The 25,577-nt window shown below is 39.0% G+C and overlaps 2 protein-coding genes across 6 annotated transcripts in view; both read left to right on the top strand.

Annotated features, from left to right (window-relative positions):
* Positions 1 to 998, top strand: part of ABHD3 (abhydrolase domain containing 3, phospholipase) — a 30,369-nt gene extending 29,371 nt beyond the window's left edge. The window contains exon 9 of the mRNA XM_071737295.1: positions 742 to 998. Coding sequence (XP_071593396.1) covers positions 742 to 764 — 23 coding nt within the window. The 3' untranslated portion in view covers positions 765 to 998. The remainder of the gene's footprint in view (positions 1 to 741) is intronic.
* A 2,338-nt stretch (positions 999 to 3,336) lies between these two features.
* Positions 3,337 to 25,577, top strand: part of ESCO1 (establishment of sister chromatid cohesion N-acetyltransferase 1) — a 34,588-nt gene continuing 12,347 nt past the window's right edge. For 2 of the 5 annotated variants that reach the window (XR_011724497.1, XM_071737290.1), the window contains exons 1-8: positions 3,337 to 3,408; positions 6,086 to 6,189; positions 6,380 to 6,569; positions 7,160 to 8,522; positions 9,170 to 9,281; positions 10,642 to 10,705; positions 12,766 to 12,880; positions 22,896 to 23,027. Coding sequence is in view for 4 of the 5 variants with exons in the window: in XM_071737290.1 (XP_071593391.1) it covers positions 6,382 to 6,569; positions 7,160 to 8,522; positions 9,170 to 9,281; positions 10,642 to 10,705; positions 12,766 to 12,880; positions 22,896 to 23,027 (1,974 nt within the window). In the remaining variant the exon portion in view is untranslated. Of the gene's footprint in view, positions 3,409 to 3,587; positions 3,753 to 3,807; positions 4,083 to 6,085; positions 6,190 to 6,379; positions 6,570 to 7,159; positions 8,523 to 9,169; positions 9,282 to 10,641; positions 10,706 to 12,765; positions 12,881 to 22,895; positions 23,028 to 25,577 lie in introns of those variants that run through there. The other 3 variants (XM_071737291.1, XM_071737292.1, XM_071737293.1) reach the window with 3 other exon arrangements.

Raw genomic sequence — 25,577 nt, 5'->3', positions numbered from 1 at the left:
GCGGGAGGGTGGTGTAAAGAGTTGAAGCACACTGCTAAGGGTGGGGACAGAAAGAAAATAATAATAGAAGCTTCCCCTTTTTGGTGTCAGTCAGCCCTTACAGAGGGTCACTGCATCTCCCAGAGCTGTAGCCCAAGAGGACACTCTTCGGTGGTCCATGTATCGCTCTGGGGAAAAAAGACATAGCCTAGAAACAAGTAATTTTTCACTTACTTGCAGAGGCATTCCAGTAGTATTACAGTAGCAGTAAGCAAGACTAAATAAGCATAATTTTGGTGTTAAATCTGTCCTAGCCACATCCTCTAATTCAGTTTTTCCTCCCCAGATCCGCTATTTTTACTTCACAGTATTGTGCTTCAACACTCCTGTTCACATTAACATCTTCTGAGGAGAGTTAATTTCTGTGAAGTTTGTGTTCCTTCAGTGAAGTGACATTTGCTGCTAAGTTCACACTGGCATCAGTGCTTCAGAATGCTGCCACCTTCTGCGGAAAATTGGAAATGTACTCCTCTCCCTCTATCCCATGAATTAAGTTTCCCGTTTTGGAACTTAATGGCATATAATATAAATGCCTGTCTCTTTATTACTTCCCTGATGTAAAGCTCATTACTATTCCAGTGAGGGATGTAAGAAAATCTAGCTTTGCTTGCTTCATGTTCCAAAGAAAGAAGGACAGGAAAATAGAGTGTTTCACTTACAAAGTTAGCAGTAACATAAAGAAATGCTTTTATCATCCTCCAGGAAATTTACAGGCAACCCAGTGATTAAATTATCTTTCAAATGGAAAGTATTCTGCGGGTTACTGAAGGAAAGCAGGAGACCACATGTTGCAATGTTCCTTGTAAAGTCACAGCAGATAATAATGTACTAAGGAGGATCTGTTACGGGGAGTTATTTATAGCACTTCTTCCTATCAGCTTTTCCAAAAACTACAGCTGCAAAAAATTTCCATTTGTCTAGGAAGGCAATTAATAAAGAGACAAGAAAAAATTTACAGGCAAAACAACGTATCTTCCAGGTAATTTATTTATACATAACTTTTTACACTACTCAGCAACTTGACTGCAATTTTCAACAACTCATCCCATAACTATAGTAGCTATAGAGATCAATAACATGTTTGGACATTTATAAAAAAGGCAAAAAAAGTTTATTATAAAATTAAAAAATAATCAAATTTTAGATGCTTCACACATTAACAAGAGAGTATTTGCAGAACATCTGCACTGTGTAGCTTCCAAGTACTAAAATACTTGTATGGTCTCTGATCAGAAAACTGTACCCAGAAATCTGTACAGAAAATCAGTAATATCTGGGAGAAACCATGCCACATGATACCATTCAAAACCTTTTTCTCTAACATCTTCCACAGTCAGCTATCGGTTGGCTGTGTCTCTACTAGCAAGCAGAATATACCAGGAGGAGTGCATACGAACAGCAAAGTTACTTAATGTTGAGATCCTGACACATATACCAGACAGATGTATTTCAGGCAGGCCATACTTCAGGTTAGCCCAAGCCTGGTCATATAGATGGAGTGCACTATGTACATGAGGTATCTCTATATTAATTAGTCTTCTAGTTAAGATCAGCCAGGGCAGTTCTGAAGGAAACCACCTGATTGCTTTTACTTGTCTCAGAGCATGTATAATGGGTTGCTTTTGAAGGAAGCCAAACCCAGATACAACCCCAACAATTTCCAACCCTAGCAGCTACTGGTTGACACCAGATGAGACTGGTCCATCAGTGGTGTGGGTATCTAATCCTCATCTCCCCTTTCTTTTGCTCAAAACTTTTTATTACTTGCCAACACAGACACTGGATATTCTCAAGTCTAAGCCTAAGGCAATAAAGCCACAATGTAAGGTTAAATGAGGTACAAATCCATTACCCAGAGTAGTATGGACTGAAGTATCCAAGACAATGGGAAAAAAAAAAAAATCACAAATACAAATGAGTTGTGAAACGCTCTGCAGAACTCACCCTCTAAAACAGCCACTCAATATCTGCAGGGTTACTACCAAACTTGGGAGAACCTCACTGTACTTGAGCATGCAGCTCGGGAACTCAGAGCCTCCAAAGACACAGATCCTCTGCACGACTAGGACACATCCAGCAAGCCTCTGTGGTCTCTCACAGACAAGTGACTGTCCCCTTTCATGCTCCAGCCACAAACACCGACATAATGCTGTACCTGCGCTAAGGAAAGCAACTTCTGCCTGGGCACCTAAAGCAAAGCTCATTAGCAGGAAACCCCCAGCAACCAAAACAAATGTGACCTTAGAGAAGCTTCCAAAAGCATTGCAAGGGCAGAGATCGCTTCCAGAACAACACCAAACCTATTTCTCAAGGGATTTCCAAACTTATTTGTGAGAAGCGGCCCGCAAACTTAGGAAAGAAACACTCCTTGGACCGCAGGCTGCTGTAACAGCACGACCAGGAAGCCAGTTTGGCTTGGGGAGATTCTTCATCTGGCATTTGGTGGTGCCAGCGCTGAGGTGTCACCGACACACTGCGGGCCGACACCGCCACTCACTGCCCGCATCACCACTGCCCTTCCCGCACGCCGGGCTGGTCCCTTCGCTTCTGGCGGGGCGGGGAGCCGACCAGCAGAAGCCGGGGCTTAAGAACCAACCCGGGCGCCAACCGGTGCCAGCCGGCTGACCCGCTGGGATAACAGCGCCAGGATGGACTGGGACAGCGGCAGCGCATCCCTCACCCGCTGAGGTGGCCGGGACCAGACAGGGGGTCCGGAGGGCGAGCCGGAGTCCGGCGGAGGGGCCCCGAGGGCGGGCGGTTGGGAGGGTGTGGGGTGTGCTGTGTGTGTGTGTGACCCAACTCCCTGCGGCGGGCCGGGCCGAGCCGGACCGGGCTTCCTCCCAGAACTCCCCCCATACCGGAGGCTGCGCTGCCAAACCCCCAGCGCCTGCGCGGACGCCATAGCCCCCCTTCGCCGGAAGTGGTCCCCGGCTCCAGCGGGAGGCGGCACAAGCGGCGGGGCGGGGCGGGACGGGACGGGACCGGGGGCGGGGTGGGACTGTCGCCGGTGCCCGGATGTCAGCACCGCCGAGGTTGGGGCTCGCCCCTTCGCAGGGCCGTAGGAAGGGGGCGGGAGCCGCGCTGACCTCGGCGCCGTAGCATTGCGTGCGCGTCCCCGCCCAGGCGGCCCCGAGGGGGCGGGCGTGCGAGCGTGCGCGCTCTTTCCAGCCTCCCCCCCTCCCATCCTCCTCCTCCTCCTCCTCCTTTCCCCTTCGCTTGCGCGGCTTCGCTCCGCCCCCCCTTCCCTGTTCCTCCTCCCTCTCCTTCTCCTCCTCCTCCTCCTTCCCCCCCTCCTATTCCCCCCCACCCCCCCGCAGCGGGCGAGGAGGGCGGCTCGCGCTGCCGGCACGTCGGTGACACTCGCGCGAGGTAAGCGGCCGCCTCACGCCGGAGGGCGCGGAGGAGCGAAAAGGGGGGAGGGGAAATTAAGAAGTTTGGACACCCCCCCACCCCCCACCCTTCCCCTGCCGCCCTCCCCCCTCCATCCGTGTGCCGACGGCTACCGGCAGCCTTCCCCCCCCTCCCGGCCCCGATCCCGGCCCGCTCGGTGTCCGGCAGCCGTTGCTGGGCGCGGAGCGGTGCCGCCTGCCCCCGCCTCGGGGCCGAAAGGCCGGCGTCTCTTCCTCGGGCCTGCCTCGCCGGCCGCCGCCCCGGCTCAGGCCTTTGGGCCGCCGCTGCTGTCTCCGCGATCGCGGATCCTTCTCGCCGACTGAGTGAGAGCGGGGAAGGGAGGAGGGGGGTGGGCTACGGGCTGTGGTGCGAAAGGGTTTCTACCCCGCAGCCTCCGCCTTGTCCCTCGGTGGCGCTTGCCTCGGCCTGAGGAGCGCTTGGCCGGGTGAGGGGGCTCCCTGCCAGGCCCTGCTCCAGACGGGTTGTCACGGCGGGGCGCTGAGGCGGATGACACTGGGCCACGCTCGGAGGAGGCCTTCCCTTTTCTCCCTGCCTCTTGAGTTGCGTCGTGGGGTCTCAGCCGGGAGTGGGGTCTCGACCTGGCAATGAAGGCTGCGGGATAGTGCCGCGGCAGTCATCAGGGAGGCTCGTAGGTGAGACCCCAGCGCCCTTATCAATCCGCTGGGCCCTCAGTCTATAGCAGAGTCCAAGGGATTTAAGGATTTGAGGGTGTGGGAGTTGCGTGCTTCTGTCTTTATTTGCACCAGAAGCTTTGATTGTTGTGTAGTTTGTTCTCGTACTTCCGTGTCGTCCCGTCTTTCCATAATCTGGTTTTTACTAGAAGGGACTTCTTCAGGGCAGAAGCGGCCAGTTCTTGAACGTCTGGAAAAGTCCTTGATCTGTTGTGCAAAGTATTAGTGGGGAAGAAATGACTGTTCAAGAGCTAGTCCTCCTTGTGGGAGGAGGGTGTAGCTGTCAGTGTCCCGAGAAGGGATACTGGTTAGGGAAGGATTATATTTGCTGTTCTCTGCTTGAAACTCTTGAGTATGCTCTGTCATGTGGCTAAGAGTGACTGAGATGTCTGTATACATCTGGAAAAAACCCAGGAAGGCCTAGGTGTATGCAGCCTGTGACATGGTGTTCTCCAATCCTGAGAGTCAGTGGTGTGCTCTAAGCTAAGAGACTATAAGACCAAAGACTTGCTCAGCAGCTAGAGCTGTTATTTTTGGTGTGAGTGGCTATACTGCAGCTATGATGAATAATCTTTGACTCCTGGAAACCCGTAGGCTTGTGAACTGTCACAAAGCTCTTGATCCATTAGTAGGAAGGCATACAGACTCAGTTATACCTACTCCTTAGGGAGAGACGTGGAAATAGCACTATGAAAAGTGTAATTCTGTCTCAAATATGGTCACTGGCAGTGCAGCTTCCTTAAAAGAGAAAGTCAGAAGACAGCACTGGTGTCTGGTTAGAAGTGTCTTCATAAAAGAGTGGATAAGTGGAAATGGAGTTAGACAGATTAAAGTCGAAAAGAAACAGTACAGCTTTTTACTTTTTCCTTTTGGATAATGAATAATTGTTAAAAGGAGCTTTATGCAAGTATCTTGCAAAATATTAGGGAAATACATGCTATTGTCAATGCTGTGAGGCTTACTTTAGTTGTAATGAAATTAAAGTATCTGTTATACAACAAGTAACTAAAAGTTCCTGTTTGACCTTAAGATCTGTCAAATTTAACATTAGATTAATTAAGGCTTGAAAAGTAACACAGTTTTTTTTCAGAAATATTTCTTTGTCAGTCTGTCAGATGCAAAAATCAGTAGGTAATTCTTGACCTGAAAAGGTCATATAAAAGTTCTGAGCACTGAGTCTTCCAGTAAACTCAATTAAAAAAAGATATTTGTGAAACTTTGCTGAAAAATTAGTACTTGCACCATAATAAAAAGCCAGTGTATTTGAATAAGAAATGTTAAAAGTTTCAGAAGCCACAAAGAGACGTGAAAGGTGTGATCAACCAAATGTGAAGACCTTTTACTGAGGAGCTCTGCTGGTATTCAGACTCTCATGGAGATAAATTTCTGTATCGTTAACACCATTTCAGTTCTCATGAAGACATAATTTTTAACTGGCCTGGGCAAATGTTTCAAATAATGCTACTTTCTAGGCTTTCTGTCTCTGATTTATAGCTTAAGTCATACAAGAAAAAACTGTTACAGGTGGTTGCTGATGGCTATGAAGTAATGCCATAGCAGAACTGAGTCGACTTAGTAGAATCTAATGGGTGTATTCACTGTGTCTGTCAGGCACAGGACTGACAGCAGGCCCACTTTTTTGTGAGATAGAAAAGAGAGAGCATCAGACTCTTTTCTAGAAAAATATGAAAGGCTGAGAAACTTTCAAATAGTAATATTGTGCTATTTGTACTATTGTACTAAAATGCCACATCTCAAAAGGTAAAAAAGTGTAATGCTTAAGACAGCAAAATGCCAAAAAGTGTTGGCTATTTGTAGACCTTCTTTAAGAAAAATCATTATTAAAGAAACTTCAAAGTTAAGCATTGTTTGAAGGGATGGAAGAGGGTGGGAATGCCAAAGTTAGACTCTGAGAAGGAAGTTAATAAAATGCTCACCACATGAATATTTTCTGTTTTTCATAGGTGGCATGAAACGTCCTGTTTGTAAGCATATGCATAAGGAATGCTCTTGGCACACCTTGATAAGTTACTTTGGCCTAAACATCCATTGCCTCTTGTAAAAACCTGTAAGTAAAATAGAATGTAATTTGAGATTGCTTTGATGATTTGCTTTGAGATCACAGTTCTTATGATCTGTCTCTAAAAAGATATCGGTTTCCTTAGTTTGTAAAACAGGCAAAACTTTGGTTATATTAACTGACACTGCAGCAACAGTTGACAAAGACTAAAACCTGAATTGGTTATTGTGTTTTACAGAAATGGCAGCTCAGAAGAGGAAGTCTATGTTAGTAGAGCCCTCTGCTAAACGTCCAAAGCTGGACAAGAACAGCAAACAGTCATCGACCAAGAAGCAAAAAGAGGTGTCAGATACAAAACATGTTTCAAATAAATCAAAGTGTGCAGTGCAGGAGAAAACTGTACTTAAAACCTCTGTCAAATCAAACAGGTCAGTGACAAAAAATAAATAATTGTTCAAGGTTACCGTTCTAGACTAAATTAGTACAGACACAATCTAAACAGAATGAATTTGAGTTAAAGATATGGCTAAATAGTTAAATAATAGTAGTAGGAAAATCAGGCTTAAATCATTAAGTATGGTATCTGCTGCATGATCTTTCTCTGGAATCACATAAGTGTCTTTGAAATCAAAAACAATTTCCTCTAAAAAAGTTTCTGAAGCAAAAATATGTTTATTACTATATAAGCTAGTATTTCCATTTGAAAGCCCCAAACATCAACAATTAAAAACTGCTAGAGATGTTAAAAAGTATTCATCTGGGGTTCATAGTTCAGTCTTGCCATGCATAAAAAACACTAAGTGCTACACTTAAGAGTAACCAGGTGGAAATGAAGTATTTTTGGAACTGTTGCAGAGAAAACTCTTGTAAAACTATTGAGGATGCAAAATGTAGCATCTGTTGTTTGTTTTTTTTAAAAAGAATAAAAAATAAAAAGAGATAGTGTTTGTAGGAATGAGAATAATCTTATAACTTCTGCTTTCTGGTTGCTGGAAAAATATTTTTTTAAATCTTTCAGTGACAACACCAATGAACCTGAACTAGGAACACGCATGACTACAAGATCATCAGGACTCAACTTGAATAATAAAACAACACCTGACAGAAAGGTCCAACAGCAGCCTAAATCTACAAAAAGTAAGGAGATATGCCAGAAAAAAACTGTGCAAGAAACTCCTAAATCAAAATGCATAATTGCACCAGATGAGCCAGTAATGAGGAGATCACAGAGACTACAGCAGTTAACAGGTGTACGTGTACCAGCAAGATCCCTGCGCAGCAGAGAAATTAAAGAAGAAAAACCTGTGGAAGTTAAAAAAAGCAGTCAGACAAAAAAACCCACTCACAGTGTTGCAGCGAAAGTAAAATCTGTTGGAGAGAAAACGGAACAAAAAACTACAAAAGTAAAGCCAAACAATACAAATGAGGATAAAGAAATACGTGTAGAAGTGACCAGCTCTCTGAAAGAGAAAAAATGTAAAGCAGACAGTAAAAATGATAATTCCAACAGCTTTCATCACAATCTTCAAGGATCATCATTATGTCCTGATGATAGTCTTGAGGAAGTTAAGAAAGACCAAATGGGTATTCCTATTCCTATCAATGCAAAGAAAGTGGAAACAGATCGTGCTAAGCCAAATTCTAAGACAGTAACTAAAGAAAAACAACAAATGCATCAGAATGTAAAAAACAGTACAAAACCAAAAAAGATTTCGCAGCCATCTGCCAGTGAAACAAATGTGGCTGATCAACCAGAGAATGATGCAAAATCCAAAAGGGTGAGCATCCTTGAACTTTGTGAAGAAATCGCAGGTGAGATCGAGTCTGATACAGTAGAGGTGAAAAAAGATTCCCCTAATGCTGAGTGTAGCAAGACAGAAGACAAGCATGCTGATGTACAGCTTCCACAAAATGAAATGCTCACTCAGAAAGAACCTACTCAAAGTACTCAATACAAACGTTTTTTCCCTAGCAAAAAAGGAATGCCTGTGAAATGCACTCTGAATGGTAGAAGTAATTCCTCAAACAAAAACTCTAAATGGACCAAAATTAAGTTATTGAAAGCTAGCAACATGAAGCAAAGTAACTTAAATTGTGCAAATACTCCCAAGCTTGCTTTCTTAAAAGATTACCCTGAAATTTCAGAGGCAAGTCAAATAGGTACGGAAGCAGAGCTTTCAAAGGCACAAGGCAAGCTGTCAATAACAAGACTCTCTGAGAGTGAAAGTGCATCTTGTGTGCAGGTGAAATCAGATCCTTCATCTGAAAGAGCTGGAGCTAAAGAAGCAACATTAGACATAAAACAGCCCACAAAGAGAGGTGCAGAAAATGGTTTGTTGTGTAATTTGACAAAACATTTATGTGAGCCAAGACCAGATGAGGTAAGTAATTTTAATTATGGTGTATGTATGGTATATGGTGGGAGCGTGTTCTGAATCTATTGTTTTCTGAGAATGCCATGCTCAGAAAATTTATTTTAACAATTATTTTACTGAAACTTACAGTTTTCAAATGCATTACAGAGCATTTATGGGGGTGTTGTCATAGAGAGGATTATAGTAATCTGGAATATGAATCTGTTTCACTCTCCTAAGTTCTGCAGTTAACTAAGTGTTGATTGGTAACATTTCCAGCTGGAGCTGGAAGTTGTACAGATTCATGTGATCACCTTTTAATTACTTCAGCTTGCATAGCTGTTCTGTTCTGAAAAGGTGTACTAAAAGAACTGTGTGGGTGGAAGAGTGTTGTCTGTGAATGATCTATTAAAACTTAAGATTTTAAGCACAAAACTGTTCTGTAGGAAGAATTTTACAAGCATATGTGAAGGGAAGAAGATTTTTTGCAAAATTAATACCTCAAACTTTAATATGGACCAGCTAGTTAGTTGCATTCTGTTTCTTTAAAATAATGCAGAATAAGGAAACTGGTACTGTATTAAAGGTGTTAATATTTAAGTGGTTGGTTTTAGTAGCAGTTTAGAAGCATTAAATAGTTCAGGTTATTATTTAATGTTCTCTGTTGTGTTTAGAATTTTCGATTACATTTGGAATCAAGTCCAGAAAGTTCCCCAGTAAAGAATGTTACAGCTCCCAAACCACCAAAACAGTTTAAAAAAGAACCTGGAGAAAGTGAACCTCAAGGTAACTGTTCACTAATAATTTTTCCTCTTCTTCTGACCAGTTACATAGGAAGCATAAGTCTTCCTTTCAGGTGAATCTTTCACAGAGGAAGGTGCAGTTGGTGCAGAGCTAAACTTCTGGGACTGGAGCTGCTCAGAGTTGTTCTCATATTTCTCTATGTGTCACATCCGTGGCTGCTTTAGTAGCAGTGGATGTGCTTTTATCTCTGGGCTGTGCACTGGGAAAGAGAAGTGGCTTGTTTTCTAGCCAGCTCTGCTTTTAGTGTGTCTTTGTGCTTTGTGCTCCATTTGAGTAAAAGTGACAACTTTTTAAAAATACTAAACAAGCAAACAGAAAAAGCCTCAACTAAACACTTTTGTTTTCCTTGTAATAAAGTAGTAAAACTTCCATATTTCAGTTGGATTATTCTCTTGGGTTGGTTTCTGTTAAGGATTCTCTGTTCCTTGCTGCTTCCTTTGAATAAGTATCTGCATTTCTTTCTCCTAAACTGTTCTATCTGATCATGACTGAATTATCAATTGAATAATCACTCCCCTGTTCTTATTACTCAGTTTTCATTTATCAGCCTGTGAATGCATTTTGTCAAATCTTACGATGGCTCAAATACGTTTGACTAAGATACATTATTGGTGGATCACTAACATCTCTTCATTGACTTCCATCTTGATATTTCATCCATTTGCTTTTGAGTTTTTGGGTTGTTACAGGTTTTGTTTTGGTTTAAGCTTTTGCATTGTTTTTTGTGGCCTGGGTTTTTGGAGAGGTGTTCATTGGGACTTTCTTGGTTGGTTCGGGTTTTTTGTTTGGCTGGTTTTGGGTTTTTTTAATTATTTAATCTGAGCCTGAGTGCACTGTTAGGTCAATGAAGTAGTTTGGTTTTTTGCATGCCACTGTAGGGTATTTTTGAAGGGAAAAAAAATTGTACTACTAGAGAATGTAAAAAAAAGATTTTTCTTTCTTTTGCTGTCCTTGGTTGTTTCTTTTCCATAAGTGATATAAAACACGCTTGGATTGAGGGCATACTATACATTATGATTCTAATACTATGGATAGCTATTTATGTGGGTGTCAGTATAAACTGATTTAAACTTCTTTGTAGTTTCACTACTGATCTTGCTTAGCTGCTGACAATCCACTCTGCAGAACCACTGTGGAAATGTTGAAGAAAATTGCATATTTTTAAAGTAGATGTGGAGAAACATGAGTACTGTCTCAAGGTTGAAACTTTCTTTTTTTATTGGCCATTAACAATCTGCAATATTGTCCTGAATATGTTTTCATACATCACTGTTTGTGTAGCTGAAATTTCCTTTGAAAGTAAGAACTTTATTGTGAAGTTACAATTTTTGATTAATTGTAGGTTTGGCTGCCAAGCAATTGACGCAAACTTCAGTTACAAATCAAACTTCTGAAACTGAGCACAGGTATAGTATTTCATACATTATGAAATGACAGTAACCTTCCATAGACTCAAGAGAGGTTTTATTATAAGACTGACTGTTGTTCTGTTGTCTCCCAGACTCAACTTTCAGTTTCAAGTAAGTGACTTGTCCTTTACAAGAACAGACAAGTTTTATCAAGGAATGGTATTATTATGTGAAGAAACTTATTAGGCAAGGTATTTGTAACTGCATATTTATTCTATAAAGCAGAATTTAAGAGAGTTGGAAAAACATTTCTAATGGTCTTTTCCTCAAATAAGAATTATTTTAGTTCTGGTAGAGTTTTCAATCCTTACATTATGGGAGTCTTTTATATATAATATCTTTAGGTGGGGTAGAGAATTAATTATGTATTGTTTGTGAAATGAAGGTGTCAGCTGTTAAAAAATTACTCCTGTTCTTACAACTGACTAAACTGTTCTTATTACTAACAGTTCAAAATTTATATTTTATCTTTAAGCATGTTTAGTGTTGTAGTTTTTGAACAATTCTGACATGGTCTGCTTCTTTAGATAGTTACAAGCTAAAGACAGTAATTTGTACTTGATACTTTGAACAGCAACTTAGTTCACTCAGATCTTAGTATGTAGATACTGTTTTCTATATTTATAATGAAGAAAAGAAGAAATGATGCAGTTAATTTTCAAAACATCTATCTGAATAGCATTTCTGAATAATGAGGCCTTTTGTATATATTGAAAACTCTACCATAAAGGAATTTCACTGAAAACTGGTGAAAAGGTAGATGTAAAACTAGTTAAATGAGTATTTTTAGGAGTTTCAATAAATATTACAATAACTTTCATTTTTCATATTTTTATTCTAAACTGCCAGATGGCTTTATGGTATCTACTCAGATTTATTAACTTCAAATTTATTAACTGAAACTAATAAAAAATTCGAGCAAACTCAAATTTATTAGCTGAACAAGGCCATATTGCTTTACTATTACTTGGTTACAGGTTTTTGTTGTAAGGGCTTTCTCAACCCTGCTTGTCATACAAGGCAAAGGTGTAAGCCATCGTTCTTTCTGTGGTAGTCCTTATATATCATAGAGCAGTGTGCATAGCTACAGAGTAACTCTCTTCGGGGCCTTGTAAGAAAAGGTTGCAGCAGAGAAAAGGCAGATCTGGAAATAACTACTTAATGCAAATTTTGGGGCACATGACAGGGATAAAAAATAAGCTCTGATTTAGCACAGAAAATGCTGTTTTAAAAATAATCTGGCAGGAGTTTTTATTTTGGAAAAAGCTCACTGAATTAACCTGCTACATGTACTATGGCAGCTGCTGCAATTAAGTGTTTGGCCTGGTATACTTTGTTTGCTCAGAAACAAAAAATACGTAAACACCTAGTTGAAGTACCAGTATTTTTTGTGTATTTTGCTTTGGTAATCTCTACCAGTTTTATCCAGACCTTTAATGAATGTTGTATTTCCCCTGCATATAGTAGCAAGTTCATAGAATGACTTAGTTGATGATGTATTATGGTACTTCTCCAGTGTTTCTTTTAGTCGTGACATGGGAAACCTTAAACTGAGTGAGAGATATTCCACTGATACCCATCCATTAATTCCTCAGGTCCTCTTTTCCCTTACTTCACTGCAAGAGAATAAGTTTGAAATGAATTTTACAGATTTATGACATCTGTTTTATATTGCCCCAGTTATATTTCTGGGAATATTTACATGGTCTGCTTTAGCAACCTGATGTGTGGTGCCTTAAACTTAAAACCTAAACCTTAAGTGGGAAATACACAGCATTAGATACCATCAGTCATGCTGTGAAAATGCCTCAGTTAAATGTCTGTATTAATGGTTGTGACTAACCTACCTCACCTGATCATAAATTTTAATTTTTTAATGAAAAAATTCTTGTAATTAGGCTAGTCATAAACTATTTTTTTGTTAATATTTTTATTCCTTTTTTAAAACTGTCTTGCATCTCAATAAAGTTTAGTTACACTAATCACAACAGCATTGATTATCTAGGATGACACGTAAGCAGTCTCTTTTTTAACATGAAATATATTTATATTTCAAGGGTTTCATTGTCAAATCCCTCATTAGCATCAAAATGCAGCAACTTGTTACCAACTGAGGAACATGCTCAGAAGCTAAAAGAAGCAGGAAAAGATGGTGAAAAGCAACTGGTTATAGTAAGTAATAACCTTTTATAAGGCTTATAGTTTCTAGAATGTATTACTTTTGAATTTGTAGTGTAAAATTTGTGGTTTTATGAACTTGTCTTAATTATACATACTACTATTGCCACTGTAAATAATTTCTGAAAGTAGAACCTGTACTAGGTTGCCATTCAGTATTGATGGAAGAAATGGTGGCAGACTTAGTGTTTAAACTGATTCTTGTTTAAACAAATTTCTGCATTTTTGTAATAGAATTACTATTCTGTGAAAATACAGTTGTTTTAGGGAGGATGAAGTTGCCTTTACTGATGTGCAAAGTCCCAGTTTCTTAAAGTAGGTAGGAATAACCCCATGGCACCAGTACAGGTTAGGGAATGACCTGTTAGAAAGTAGCTTTGTGGAAAAAGACCTGGGGGGTCCTGGTGGACAACAGGGTGACCATGAGCCAGCAGTGTGCCCTTGTGGCCAAGGTGGCCAATGGCACCCTGAGGTGCAACAAGAAGAGTCTGGCAAGCAGGTCAAGGGTGGTGGTTGTCCTCCCCCTCTCCTCTGCCCTGGTGATGCTGAATCTGAAATACTGCTTCCAGTTCTGGGCTTCCCAGTTCCTGAAGGGCAAGGAACTACTGAAGAGAGTCCAGTTCAGAGCCACTAAGATGATCAGGGAACTGGGGCATCCATCTGTCATGTGAGGAAAGGCTGAGAACTGGGTCTGCTCAGCCTGGAGAAGAGGGGAGGGGAGATCTCAACAATACTTATAAATATCTAAAGGGTGAGTGTCAGGAGGATAGGAGCAGTCTTTTTTAAGTGTTGTCCAGTGACAGGACAAAGTACAGTGGTCAGAGACTGGAACACAGGGAGTTCAACCAAAACATAAGGAAAATCTTCATTACTATAATGGGTAACAGAGCACTGGAACAGGCTGCCCAAGCAGGTTGTGGACTCTGGAGATACTTAAAATCCACCTGCATGCCACCCTGTGCAGTCTACTCTAGGTGATCCTGCTTTGGCAAGAGAGTTGGACTAAGTGATCTCCAGAGGTCCTTTTCAACCCCTAACATTATGTGATCTATGAAAATTTTAGAATTATGGGGGGAGTAGTGCATCTGGCACATAGTGTGCAAAACTAATATTAACAGATTTATTATTGCATTATACAGATTTTTGTTGTTCTGAGACACACTGAAAATTTTTCCTGTGGATTTACTAATTTTCACTGTAATATTTAATCAATACTATCTTGTTTATTTCCTACTGTCTACCAAATGCAGGTTTATCTTTTAAAACAAGAAAACACAAAAGGAGAATGGAGGGAGTGGTGTGCAGTCACTTACATATCTTGCAGAATCACACAGCTTGATAGTAAAGTAATTAGAGGTTTTGGTTGTGTTTTGTCAGATAACCCTTGAGAAATGAAAAGCTGGAGCTTGGAAGCTACAGAGGCAGAATAGAATGCAGACCATTAGGAAGGAGGACTTTGTAATAAGCTTCTTATGAAATTGCCCCTCTCACATATGTAACCAGGTGGTCTTGCTAAATTCCAGGTTTTTTTCATGTAGTGTCTGGATTATACACAGGAAAATATTAACTGAAGTGAAACCAGATGAGTTATGAAATACCAGAGCTTGTGAGAACTAAATATCCTTAACTTCCCTATAGTGATAAAAATCTAGGCAAGTGCTAAAAATCTCACAGGGTGAGAAATGAACTGTATCTAATTTCTCCAGAGTATTTCAGCTGTTGTATCTTTGAAACACATTTTACCAAGACAGTTAAAATGCATGAGTATTATCTTAGCTACATTGAAGGATTGCAAGGATCTTTTTTCAGTAATTCTAACTTAATTTTTCCTCATGTGGTAATAGAACCTGACTGAGGAGCTGCTAGGATTTTTGACAAGAACTACACAACTTTCTGATTAGTGTCTGTAAAAAGGTTATGTAGGTCTCCTCCACAGTATTCATACAAAGAGATCGTTTGCAGCTTGTTGACTATGCTGTCTTGTTTTCAGCCCAAATTAGGAGAGTAACATTTTTTCTAGGTATTCAACATTAAAAGTTTTCAGTTATTTACCTGGCAAAATTGTAGATGATAAAGATTGGATCATCAATGAAGAATACTAGGTAAAGTGGGAGAGGTGTAGTTTTTTATTTCCTTTGGGTATTTCTGGAAAATAAAAGTGAGCACTGTATCTAATTTTCCAGCGTGAAAGTAACAGCTTCATAATACCTAACATATTTCAGCACTTCATACAAATCTAATTCACCTTGGTTCAATTGAGTTGAGGGTAGGATTTGTGTTGTGTTGAAAGGGCATTTTGGTAATGGCTGTAGTTCACTATAACCAGTGAAGCATTAGGTGAGATATTGCTTTATTTTCTTTTACCTGGGGGAAAACTCCTTTTAACATTGTTAAAGCATATAGAGGAATTCTGTGTAAAATAGTACCCTTCACCTTAGTCACTGTGAAAACAAGACATGGTTTTGTCTATAATAGTTTGTGCCAGCATCTGGAAGGGAAAAATCACTAAATTGACTTCCACAATATGAGACTTTGCTCATTAATGCCAAAAAGATTGGGGATCAAAGGCACGTAATAAAATTAAGGTATATTTTGTAATTAATAGTGTTTGCAAAGTCATGATGAATTTCTCAAGTGTTGATTCTGAATTTTAATTTTTTTTTTTTAAAATTGAAATATTTTCTGAAATAAGTGGTGTTTCTGTACTTTGTAGTGATCCTCTGGGAAGAGAGAAAATATTCACTTGGTTTAAAACCTGTTAGGGCTGAAGTTTCTCCTGTACAGAGAGCAGTCTTACTACACACAGCCAAATCACTTAAATTAGCATTTGTAGTAAAAATTTGATGTTAATAGCTATAAATAGGTTTTATTCCAAGTTTCTGGTTATTGCATTAAGACAGGCAGTTTATGATTCTTCTTTACCTTGAGCAAAATTGGGAATTAATGTTTTTTTTTATTCTTAGCAAGAAGCCTTTAACTTATACTTTGTTACTCTGTTGAGTTTTCATTATCTTTTCTGTTTTAAATTCAATATCTGTCCTTTTAATTGTCTTTACAGTATCTGAGGCTCACAGTCTGAGATGTTACAGTGTTGTCTGTGTATTCTAACCTTTTAATTCTCTGAATTCCCTGTATTTAGAGGGGTCTTATGGTAAAACTAGTCTTTGTTTTCCACAACACCCCATTTTTAAAATATTTAATCCTTAAAGATGTCTTACCTTCCTTCTTCTCCAATGGGATTGCTATAATCAGTAGATTAATTTTCTGTTTTTCTTAAGCAACAGAATCTTTAACAAGCTTTAAGGCTATTTGTTTGCAACAGAAGTAAAATAATACAGCTTATATCTGCAGAAGAAATAATTAATAGCTGTACTTGAATCTTTCTATTTCTTGGTGCACGTCAGCTAGTTATATGAGTAGCTTTCAAACATAAAATTATCTTAATTTTGTAGAGCTACAGCTAAGACAAGGTGAATTGTTTCTTGTGAGATTTGCTTGCTGTCATGAACCTTAAAAAGCATGTTCATAGCCTACAGCTGAAAACAGCAGGGAATCCAATGCCACACAAACTTTGTAAAACAGTGACAAGAAACCAGAGTATTTGAAGCAATGTTCAGACCTTGGAACATTTCTTTCCCCCCCCGAAAAAAAGAAAAAAAGATAATTGAGGCTGAAAATATGTTTTGTTCCAAATCCATTACGAGGTGTTTAGAAAGGTGGCCTGTTCTGAGTATCTGAACTGTACCCTCTTTCATTTTAATTTGAATGTTCAGTTGGTAGGTTGACAGGTTACATGAAGCTCCATATTGTAGGTTTTATAGAGTAATTCACTAAAATTGTTCTATACTTTCCAAGTACTTGAATCTGATGTGCAAATACGAGAACTTGAATATGAAATAAACTATTTGTTTAACTTCTGAAATGGAAAGAAATACAAATGTGCAAAGAATATGTTTTCATAAAATGAGATATGCTTTACATCCAAGAGAAGGAAAGTCAGTTACGTGCGTCTTACAAAAATTCTGCTTGCTTATCAGATCTAGGACCAGATTTGACCATAAGAATAGGAATTGATAAAGCAATTAATAATTGTTAAAACTACTGATAATAATTGATAAAACTATTAATGCTACAGTGTTCTGAGTAGTGTGACATATGAGGAACAAGGAGACTTCTTCCATTTTATTCCACTAGGTAGACATGTTCCTTTGAAAATTAAGCTAGTCTTTTGAAAATGATACTCATCAGTTCTAGGAAAGAACAGCAAACCCAAGTAACTGAATTGATACAAAAGATGGTACAGAACTGCAGAGACTTTTCTGCCTTTCTGGGGATCTGAGTTAGTGCCTGGATGCAAGCAAATGTGTTTAAATGTAGATCACCTATTTAAGTATAAGCAAATGCATGGATCAGAATAGCTTGATGGAAGATACTCTTGGTTCTGAGGTTTGAATTGGTGCCATATGTTGAAGTGATTACCAAGGTAATTCAGTTTACATATCAAAATATCATGCTTGAATTTTTCCTTGCATATATTTGGGCTAAACTTGAACATAGTTTCCTGCTTGACTGAAATATCTAATATATGAATTAAATATTTTTATTTAAGCTGAAAACACACTCCTCAGTGGAAATAATAAGCGTAAAAGTGATTTCTTGCGAGCCTGAAGAAAGCTGTACTAAAAGTTGCTGTTTTCTTCCTTGAACTGATATAGTCCAGTTGGCAATTTCTCCAGAGAATTGAACAATGCCTTTGGGGCAATGTTTTGTTGTTCACATTAGTTAAGTACTGTCTATTTTTTCCCCGTAATCCCAGTAAAACCAAGGCAGTGGTTACTGCTTAAGTGAGTGGTGAGGGAGTTTGGTAGCTGAGAGCATTTGCTCTTCCTTTCTTCCCACACAAACTGTACCCTTTGGGACAGCTGTGCTCTTAGGGGCACAGTAATATCCATCCTTCCTGATTATTATTCTTTCCTATTTCTGCTTCAGTACAGCAACCCAGCTTTCTTTAGCAAATTCAGGTGGGTTGAGTTTGGGGTCCTTTGTCCTGAGGGTGGGGGAATGTTTTGCAATGTTAGCTGGGCATCTGGTAACAGGAATTCAAGCAGCAAGGCTGCAACGTTGTGTTGTGGGTTAACTCTGGCAGGCAGTTGCTTGCTCGCTCTCCCTTAGTAGGATGGGGGGGAAAACTCATGGGCTGAGATAAGGACAGTCTAATAGGCAAAGCAAAAGCTGTGTGCACAAGCAAAGCAAAACAAGGAATAAATCACAGCTTCCCAGTGGCAGAAAGGGTGTTCAGCCATCTCCAGGAAGGCAAGGGCTCCATCATGTGAGACCATTAGGAAGACAAATGTCCTAATTCCAAACATCCCCCCCCCTCTCCCTCTTTCTTTCAGCTTTTATTGCTTAGCATGACCCATATGGCATGGGCTACCCCTCCAGTCATTTGGGGTCAACTGTCCCAGCTCTGTCCCCTCCCAGCTTCTTGTGCACCCCCAGCCAGCTCACTGGCACAGCAGTGTGAGAAACAGGAAAGGCCTTGACACTGTAAGCAGCAAATGCTAGAACATCCCTGTGTTGGGATCCCAACAGTGTTTTGGTCACAAATCCAAAACATAGCAGCTGCTGTGAAGGAAATTAACCTTATCCCAGACCAAACCAGTACACCTTGGAAAACTGTAATCCATTTACATTAAGTTTTTATATGGGTCGGGAATGGATTAATTGTCTATCGTAAATATTGCGTGGATTTGGTTTTGAACTTTGTATTTTTTTCATACTGCTTCACCTAATGACCAGTGAGGACATGATGGATAGTGGCCCTCCATTTTCATTTTTCAAAGCATGTTAAATAAAATTAGATACATCACAGTTGTGAAAGTTTTAAGTTGAATTATATCATCTGGCTAAAATAGCTTTTCAGGAATATGAGTACTGCTGATGGTTTTTTAGGGTGTTTTTTTTATTTTAGTGGGGTTTTTTTTGGGGGGGGCAGTTTCCTTTTTTTGTTTAATGTAGGGTTGTTTGGGTTTTTTTTTTTTTAGTTTTTGTTGCTATTGTTGTTAGATTGCACAGTCTTCATTTTTTCATTTTGAAATAACCTCATTTCTGAGTTGGGTCATGTCTTCTGATCCTCCTGGTCAGCAAGGGAAATAGACATCAGTTTTAGTGTTGAGTGCTTCTTTCATTGAAATATCAGTCTTTGACTTTTTCACTTTAGAAGGAGAGCCCAAAAATATTTGTGTTGTTCCATCCTGGTCTTCTTGTATTTCTTTTCCAGCCTGTCTGTTTCTTTGGCTGGGATTTGCTCTTTTTTTTTTTTTTTTTTTTTTTTTTCAGTGGAAAGACTAGAGGAAAAAATAATTTTCCTCCAACTAACACTAGGTAGTCAAGAAGGTGACCTACCTAATCTGTGCTTGGAAAAAAGAAGGGAAAAAAAAAAAGGCCCCTTTTCATCTCCTACAGAGGCACCAAATGCCTTTTTTGCTTGCAGGGCTCCTTATCCTACATATGGAGGATCAGCAGATATGCACCTTCTCAAAGAAGATATTGGTAAGACTTTTCTTTCTGTCTAACACAGAATTAAGAAACCCTTCTGGAGATTAAGACAACATTGTCACTATGTTCAATTACAGTTGAAAGGCTAATCTCATATCTCCTGTGCCTATATTAATGAGGATTGTCTGAGATGTCAGGAATGCTTAACTGCCATCTACACAGAATTTGCTTAGGAAATAAAAGTATCCTTGCTCTTTATTGTCACTGTTTAGAAAACGGAGTTTTAAATAGAGTAACACATTTTTCTGCCCGCAACCCCGCATTTTTTAAAATATTGCTCTGAAAAATATTTTTCTTCAGTTCCGAGAGTCAAACCACTTAAATCTTATTCTAGTTGTGACAAGTCAACAGTTTATTCTCTAGTACTCAGTATCAGATGTTTGCTGAGAAGTTTTTGTGCCCTCCTCCAATAATTTACAATTTTAAGTATTTACTCTCTTATGTGGTGCATAAGATGGTCTTGGATTTGTGTTTGTTGTTTCACTGGGTTTGGGTTTTTTTCCTCCTTCCCTCTCTACTAGGAAGGACTGGCAACCTTTATTGCAATGTTATTGTTTGGGACCACTTTTTTGCTCTTGATGCATGCCCTTTCTGCTCTTGCTTATGCAATGACATCATGTTAAAAAGAGCCAGACTGTGTAGATATTTTGTTAAAGTACAAAAATGCATTCTTCATAATTCCTGAACTTATTATGCATGTCTTTTGTTTTGTTTTGTTGTTGTTGTAGTCTGCAATGGATGTACAAAGCTGCTTTTTTCTTTTCTGTCTGAAGCATTATGTCCTGTTACGTGGCTTTGAAATGGTGCTTCAGTTGTACAAAAAGGCTGTCTTTACTACCCTCAGGTTACTGTAAAGCATTTGATAAAAACTATATTCAGCATAATACAGAGTTCAAAAGATTGCTTTAGATACTGGAGTGTGTGTTTTCTGGTATTCACGTAACAGGTTTCAATATTAACTCTGTGTGTAGCTCATTGATGCAACTGAATGTATGTAAATTAGTAGTATCAGTGAAATCCTTAAGATGCAAAAAACTACAAAAAATTCCCCCCCCAAACCCACTGGTACCAGCAGCATTCAAGAAAGTCAAACTGTAAAATGCTATGTGGCAGTACTGTTCCAGGGAAATAGTCTGTTCCTGGAGACTTGTAAAATAGCACATGTATTTACAAGGCAAGATGGGATGAGCTAAGGAGCCTAATTTTTGATGACTTCCTACATTGCTAGGCGGTTTTTTTTTGTTTGTTTAGTTTTTGTTGGGTTTTTTTGTCTTGAGATTTTTGGTAGTAAACTAGTAGGTATTTTTTAATAGCTTTAGCTTCTTGATTGAACAGAAATTGTTTCATGGGACTTACTGAAGTACTGATGTGATAAATATTTTAAGAGTTGTTTTATGTAGCTGATCTTCTAATTTACATGTCTTAATTTTTTGAAGTGTACTCCAAGAATCAAAGTAGGCTTCCTCATCACTTATCCTACCCTAGTTACCAGGGATATGTTCTCCATCTTCACAATAGGAATTACTAAATTCTGTTCAATTGGTTAATCTTAAAATAATTGCCATACATATCCTTCCTGCTGAACTTCCTTTCAAATCTTTCATGTATAAACTCTTGAAATGCAATAGATTTTAGTGGCCAGATGGGTACCTTGTTTTGAACTATATTTCTGGTCTAAGGGAGGTAAAATAAAATGTGATGGATTTGGTTCAGTTTTTACACTTTTAGAAACCTCATCTTCTGATTTTGCAAATCTAACCTCGGGCTTCATCTTTCCTCTTTCCTTCAGAAATTTAGTGTCCTCCTGTTTCTCCTTCTATATACAGTAAGAAGGTATAAACTGATTATGATTAAACCAATGACTTCTCAGATTCAGCTTCTTTCTTTTGGTTGAGGTCCATAAATGTGCCCTTAAAGAGAAGTTCAACACTGAGTTTGCCTGGCTGGTTATACCTTTAGTCTCTTCTTCAAAAGAAACTGATGCATGCATTCTATATTTCAGTAATAATTAGTTGAAATAAGTTGCTGTTGTGTGGAGAACTGAGCTGTCATCTAGCTCTTAGAAGTACTTAAACACGTATTTGAAGGTGGAAGGAGTAAGAAAAGATTTGTAAACACTTTTGCCCTGTTGCAGAATGCTTTTTTCTCTAAAGTAAGCTTTCTAGGTTTTTACTATGAGTATTTTCAGCTCCTAGAAAACAATATTAAGTTCAGGTTATCTGTTTTATTTCAAATGGTGAACTTTAAATTTGTGCACACAGATCAACTTCCTTTTAAAAAACACCGCCGAGTCTTCTTTTTCTTCTATTACATATGTTAGAATAGAATAAAAGTGACATTTACTGCTGCTTATATAAACTCAATTTCCCAATGCAATTAAAGAAAAAAAATCATTTGAGTATTAAGCCATAACTTGAAACATGCCTTTTTGGCAAGATAACTTCCATCTAACTGATATTCTTTTGCTCTTTGAAAAAGGCACTCGCTGCACCTGACACTTCATTATTTATTAGACAGAGTCCTTAATCTGAGCACACTTGGAAATCAATAACAGTTTTAATGTATAAATTGCAAAAGAATGGGTACTGAGTAGTGCTGTTAAATAGATAACGGTTGGTTATAGTGTAGGAGGATCACCTTAAAGGTCATGAGTCATGAGTAAAATGATATAATCTTCCATTTGTATTGTAGCTGCTATGCAGTGTCTGAAAAATAAAAGTTATGAACCCTGTGCAATTAAAGTGTCATGTCAACATCATATTAGCTGTTTCCAGTGAAGACTTAAGTCCTGAGAGTATATTAGGTAAGGCTTTTAATCAATGGAGAGAGGGATAAAAAATCATAATGCTATTTGATTGCCTTGAAATACTTGATTTTTGTAAAAAACAAGAAGTGATCAGCTGTTGCAGATAAGTTGCTCATCTTAAATATTATTTCTGTAACTATTTTATATAATATCCCTCCGAACATTCAGTAAATGGCTTGCCCTTGGCCCACCTAAAGCAACTCACAACAGAAAGACAGGCTGTGACAGAAGTTTAGGGAAAAACAGATAGTGTGGGGCTGGGTCTGGGGGTTTTCTTTGTGGAAGAGGATTATGTTTACAGCAAATATGGTAATGAAGGAAGAATTCTCTGTTCTTTGTATTTCATAAAATGAAAATCACTTGCTCAAAACTAATGGGAGAAGAGCTAATTTTAATTTTGGGTAAAGTTTGTTCTGTGATTGATGCCTGTGCCTTTTGAGGCTGTGTGGGTTTTTAAAAGATAGACTTCTAAATTCTGTACTTATTCTCCCCTGTTTCACTCCTGTGTTTTAGCCTGTGTTGAGTTTCCAGAAGAGTTATAAAAGGCATGTCTGATTAGATGTAAGTTCAGTTGAACTTTATTTATTGTGCTTGCCATTGACAAATACCTTTTTCTTCTTCTTTTTTTTTTTTTTTTTTTAATAGGATGCAGGACAAAAGAGATTTGGTGCTATTTCCTGTAATATTTGTGGAATGCTTTACACTGTGTCAAATCCAGAGGATGAAACTCAACATCTGCTCTTTCATAACCAGTTCATAAGTGCTGTAAAATATGTGGTAAGAAAACCTTAATTTTTTAAAGACACAATAATTATCTTTTATTTGAAGTGTTGCTAATGAGAATTTATGTTACACAAATAATATCCACTTTGGGAAATAATTGGTTTTAAGAGCTGAGGTAGATAGGTTATATGTAATACATAAAAACTTTTAGTAGGATAGTGGTGTGTCATTGTCTTCGTATTCTTTCTGTTAAAATTCCTTAATCTTGGGGGAGGGTGCAGGTGTGATAGGAAGACAAATGGATATCATTGTTCTGAAAATGCTAAATATGTGTTCCAGTACAACTGGTGTTTGCAGAGGTTGGCTTGATAGTCAGCTAAAGAGCTGACTGTACTCTTTCTGTAATTGTGCAATCTTAGATGACTTCTAAATTACTTTTTCTCAATTATGGGTAATTTGAAGAGAAACTGGCTTGGAATCCAGCTGATAAAAGTTCATAGTGTATTGAAATTTTACTGAATTTATAGTGTGATTGTAATCTTTAATTATAAAGTCCAAAGTACTATTCCAGAACTTTATTATTCTTGCCGTATCCAAGTATATATGTCATATTAAAGCTCAGATTTCAAAAATCTTCTGCAATTTAAAATACATTGTAAAATCAGCTACTTAGCACTAGCTGGTATTACAAGATTTACAGGAAATACCTGTTCACATGTCTGAAATCCAGAATAGAATCCACAAAGTCTATTTTATCACACATGTTACCTTCAGTACTCTACACTCGAGTAGATAAGACCTCCAGGATAACTGAACTGAGGCCACCAATTCATTTCATGTAGGTGCTAAGTGACTGCTGGGCTACTCTTAAGTCTCAGGCTCAGGCTCAGTTTTATCCCGTTATATAAAGTTGTATCTTTCAGACGCATAAAGTGTCTGAAACCATATGGTAAATAGTTTTGGTATTTGTTCTGTTCTTGTTTTTTTTTCTTCTGAATAATCCAGACATCCTGAAAGATCTCTACTGATGCACATCAGCTACATTGTAGGGAGAGACTGGGCAGAAAGTTTGATGGAACGCAGCAGATTATAATAGCAGCCTATAATTCATTTCCCCATTTTGTTCCTGTTTGTCCTTTTCATAGAATCATAGAATGTTAGGGGTTGAAAGGGTCCTCCAGGGATCATCGAGTCCAACCCCTCAGCCAAAGCAGGATCACCTAGGGCAGGTCACACAGAAACACATCCCCAGATGGGTCTTGAAAGTATTTGGAGAAGGAGACTCTGGGCAGCCTGTTTCAGTGCTCTGTCACCCTTACAGTGAAAAAGATTTTCTTCACATTTAGTTGGAGCTTTTTGTGTTGCAGTTTGTGTCTGTTACCCCTTGTGCTATCATAGGGCACCACTGAAAAAGAGGCTGGCCCCTTCTTATTGACACCCACCCTTCAGATATTTTTAACATTCATAAGATCCCCTCTCAGTCTTCTCCAGACTAAACAGCCCAAAGTCTTTCAGCCTTTCTTCATATGACAGAAGTTCCAGTCCCCTGACCATCCTCTTAGCCCTCCATGGATTCCTTAGTGTATCTCTGTCCCTCTTGGACTGAGGAGCCCAGGACTGGTCACGATACTCCAGATGTGGTCTCACTAGGGCAGAGTAGAGGGGGAGGAGAACTTACTGTCCACCAGGGCTCCAAGGTCCTTCTCCAGGGATCTGCTTTCCAGCAGGTCAGCCCCTAATCTGTGGTGTGTCACATCTTCCCCCTCCTCCAGGTACTCAAGTATTCTCACATCTTGAATGTTACCAAAGTTGTAAACATTATTTACAGATGCTGTTAGCTCCTGTGGGCAGAAGCTGTCAGAGGAGTTGAAAACTTACTTTAAGCTGCTATGTTCAGATGTAGGTGGGAAGCTGCACTGAGGTCGGAATATTTTGAAGGCTGAAAGAGCTGATAGTTCTTAGTTCTGTGTATGTCCAGAGCAACAACATGATTAACACAAAAATGAAAGAGCAGACTGCCTTAAACCAGTTGTAACTATATAAAGTTAGGTATGCTTTTAATTTGAGAGAAACTTTCCCTATTGTTTTCTCAGTTGCTAGGCACATTTTTAGAACTTCACACAATGTGTACTCAAGCAAATTATTTGTATTGTCAGTTCAATGACCTAACAGTTCTATCTCTTGAGATCTTTTAAGACTCTAGTTATGTGTTGTGGCACTGCAGGCAGCTGTAGAGCAATGATTTAGATGGTTATTCTATAACAGAAACTGTAGAGTAAAAGACAAAGGAAAGGGTTGTACAAGTCTTTAATTCCTCCCTGATCCTGATTTTTGGTGTAGCAATTTGGTTGACACTGTTTTCTGCATCAGAAATACCTTTTGCTGTGCTGAATAGTTAAGTCTTAAACACGAGTCATTTGACTCAGAGTCAGCAGTTCTTGGTTGATTGTATTGTCTGTGACAGAAACATCCTCACCTCCTCCTAGAAAACAATTTGAATTTTAGATGAGCTTTGTGGATTAGTACACCAAGTACTAATTCTTTGTACCAAGACTTAATTCTTAGTCATCCAGAAATACCAGAAGAATCATTGCTACCCTGTTT

The sequence above is a fragment of the Heliangelus exortis genome, chromosome 2, assembly GCF_036169615.1.
Source record: "Heliangelus exortis chromosome 2, bHelExo1.hap1, whole genome shotgun sequence".
Lineage (NCBI taxonomy): Eukaryota > Metazoa > Chordata > Aves > Apodiformes > Trochilidae > Heliangelus > Heliangelus exortis.
The sequence above is the reverse complement of the archived record's forward strand: the minus strand, read 5'-3'. Positions and strand labels throughout refer to the sequence as shown.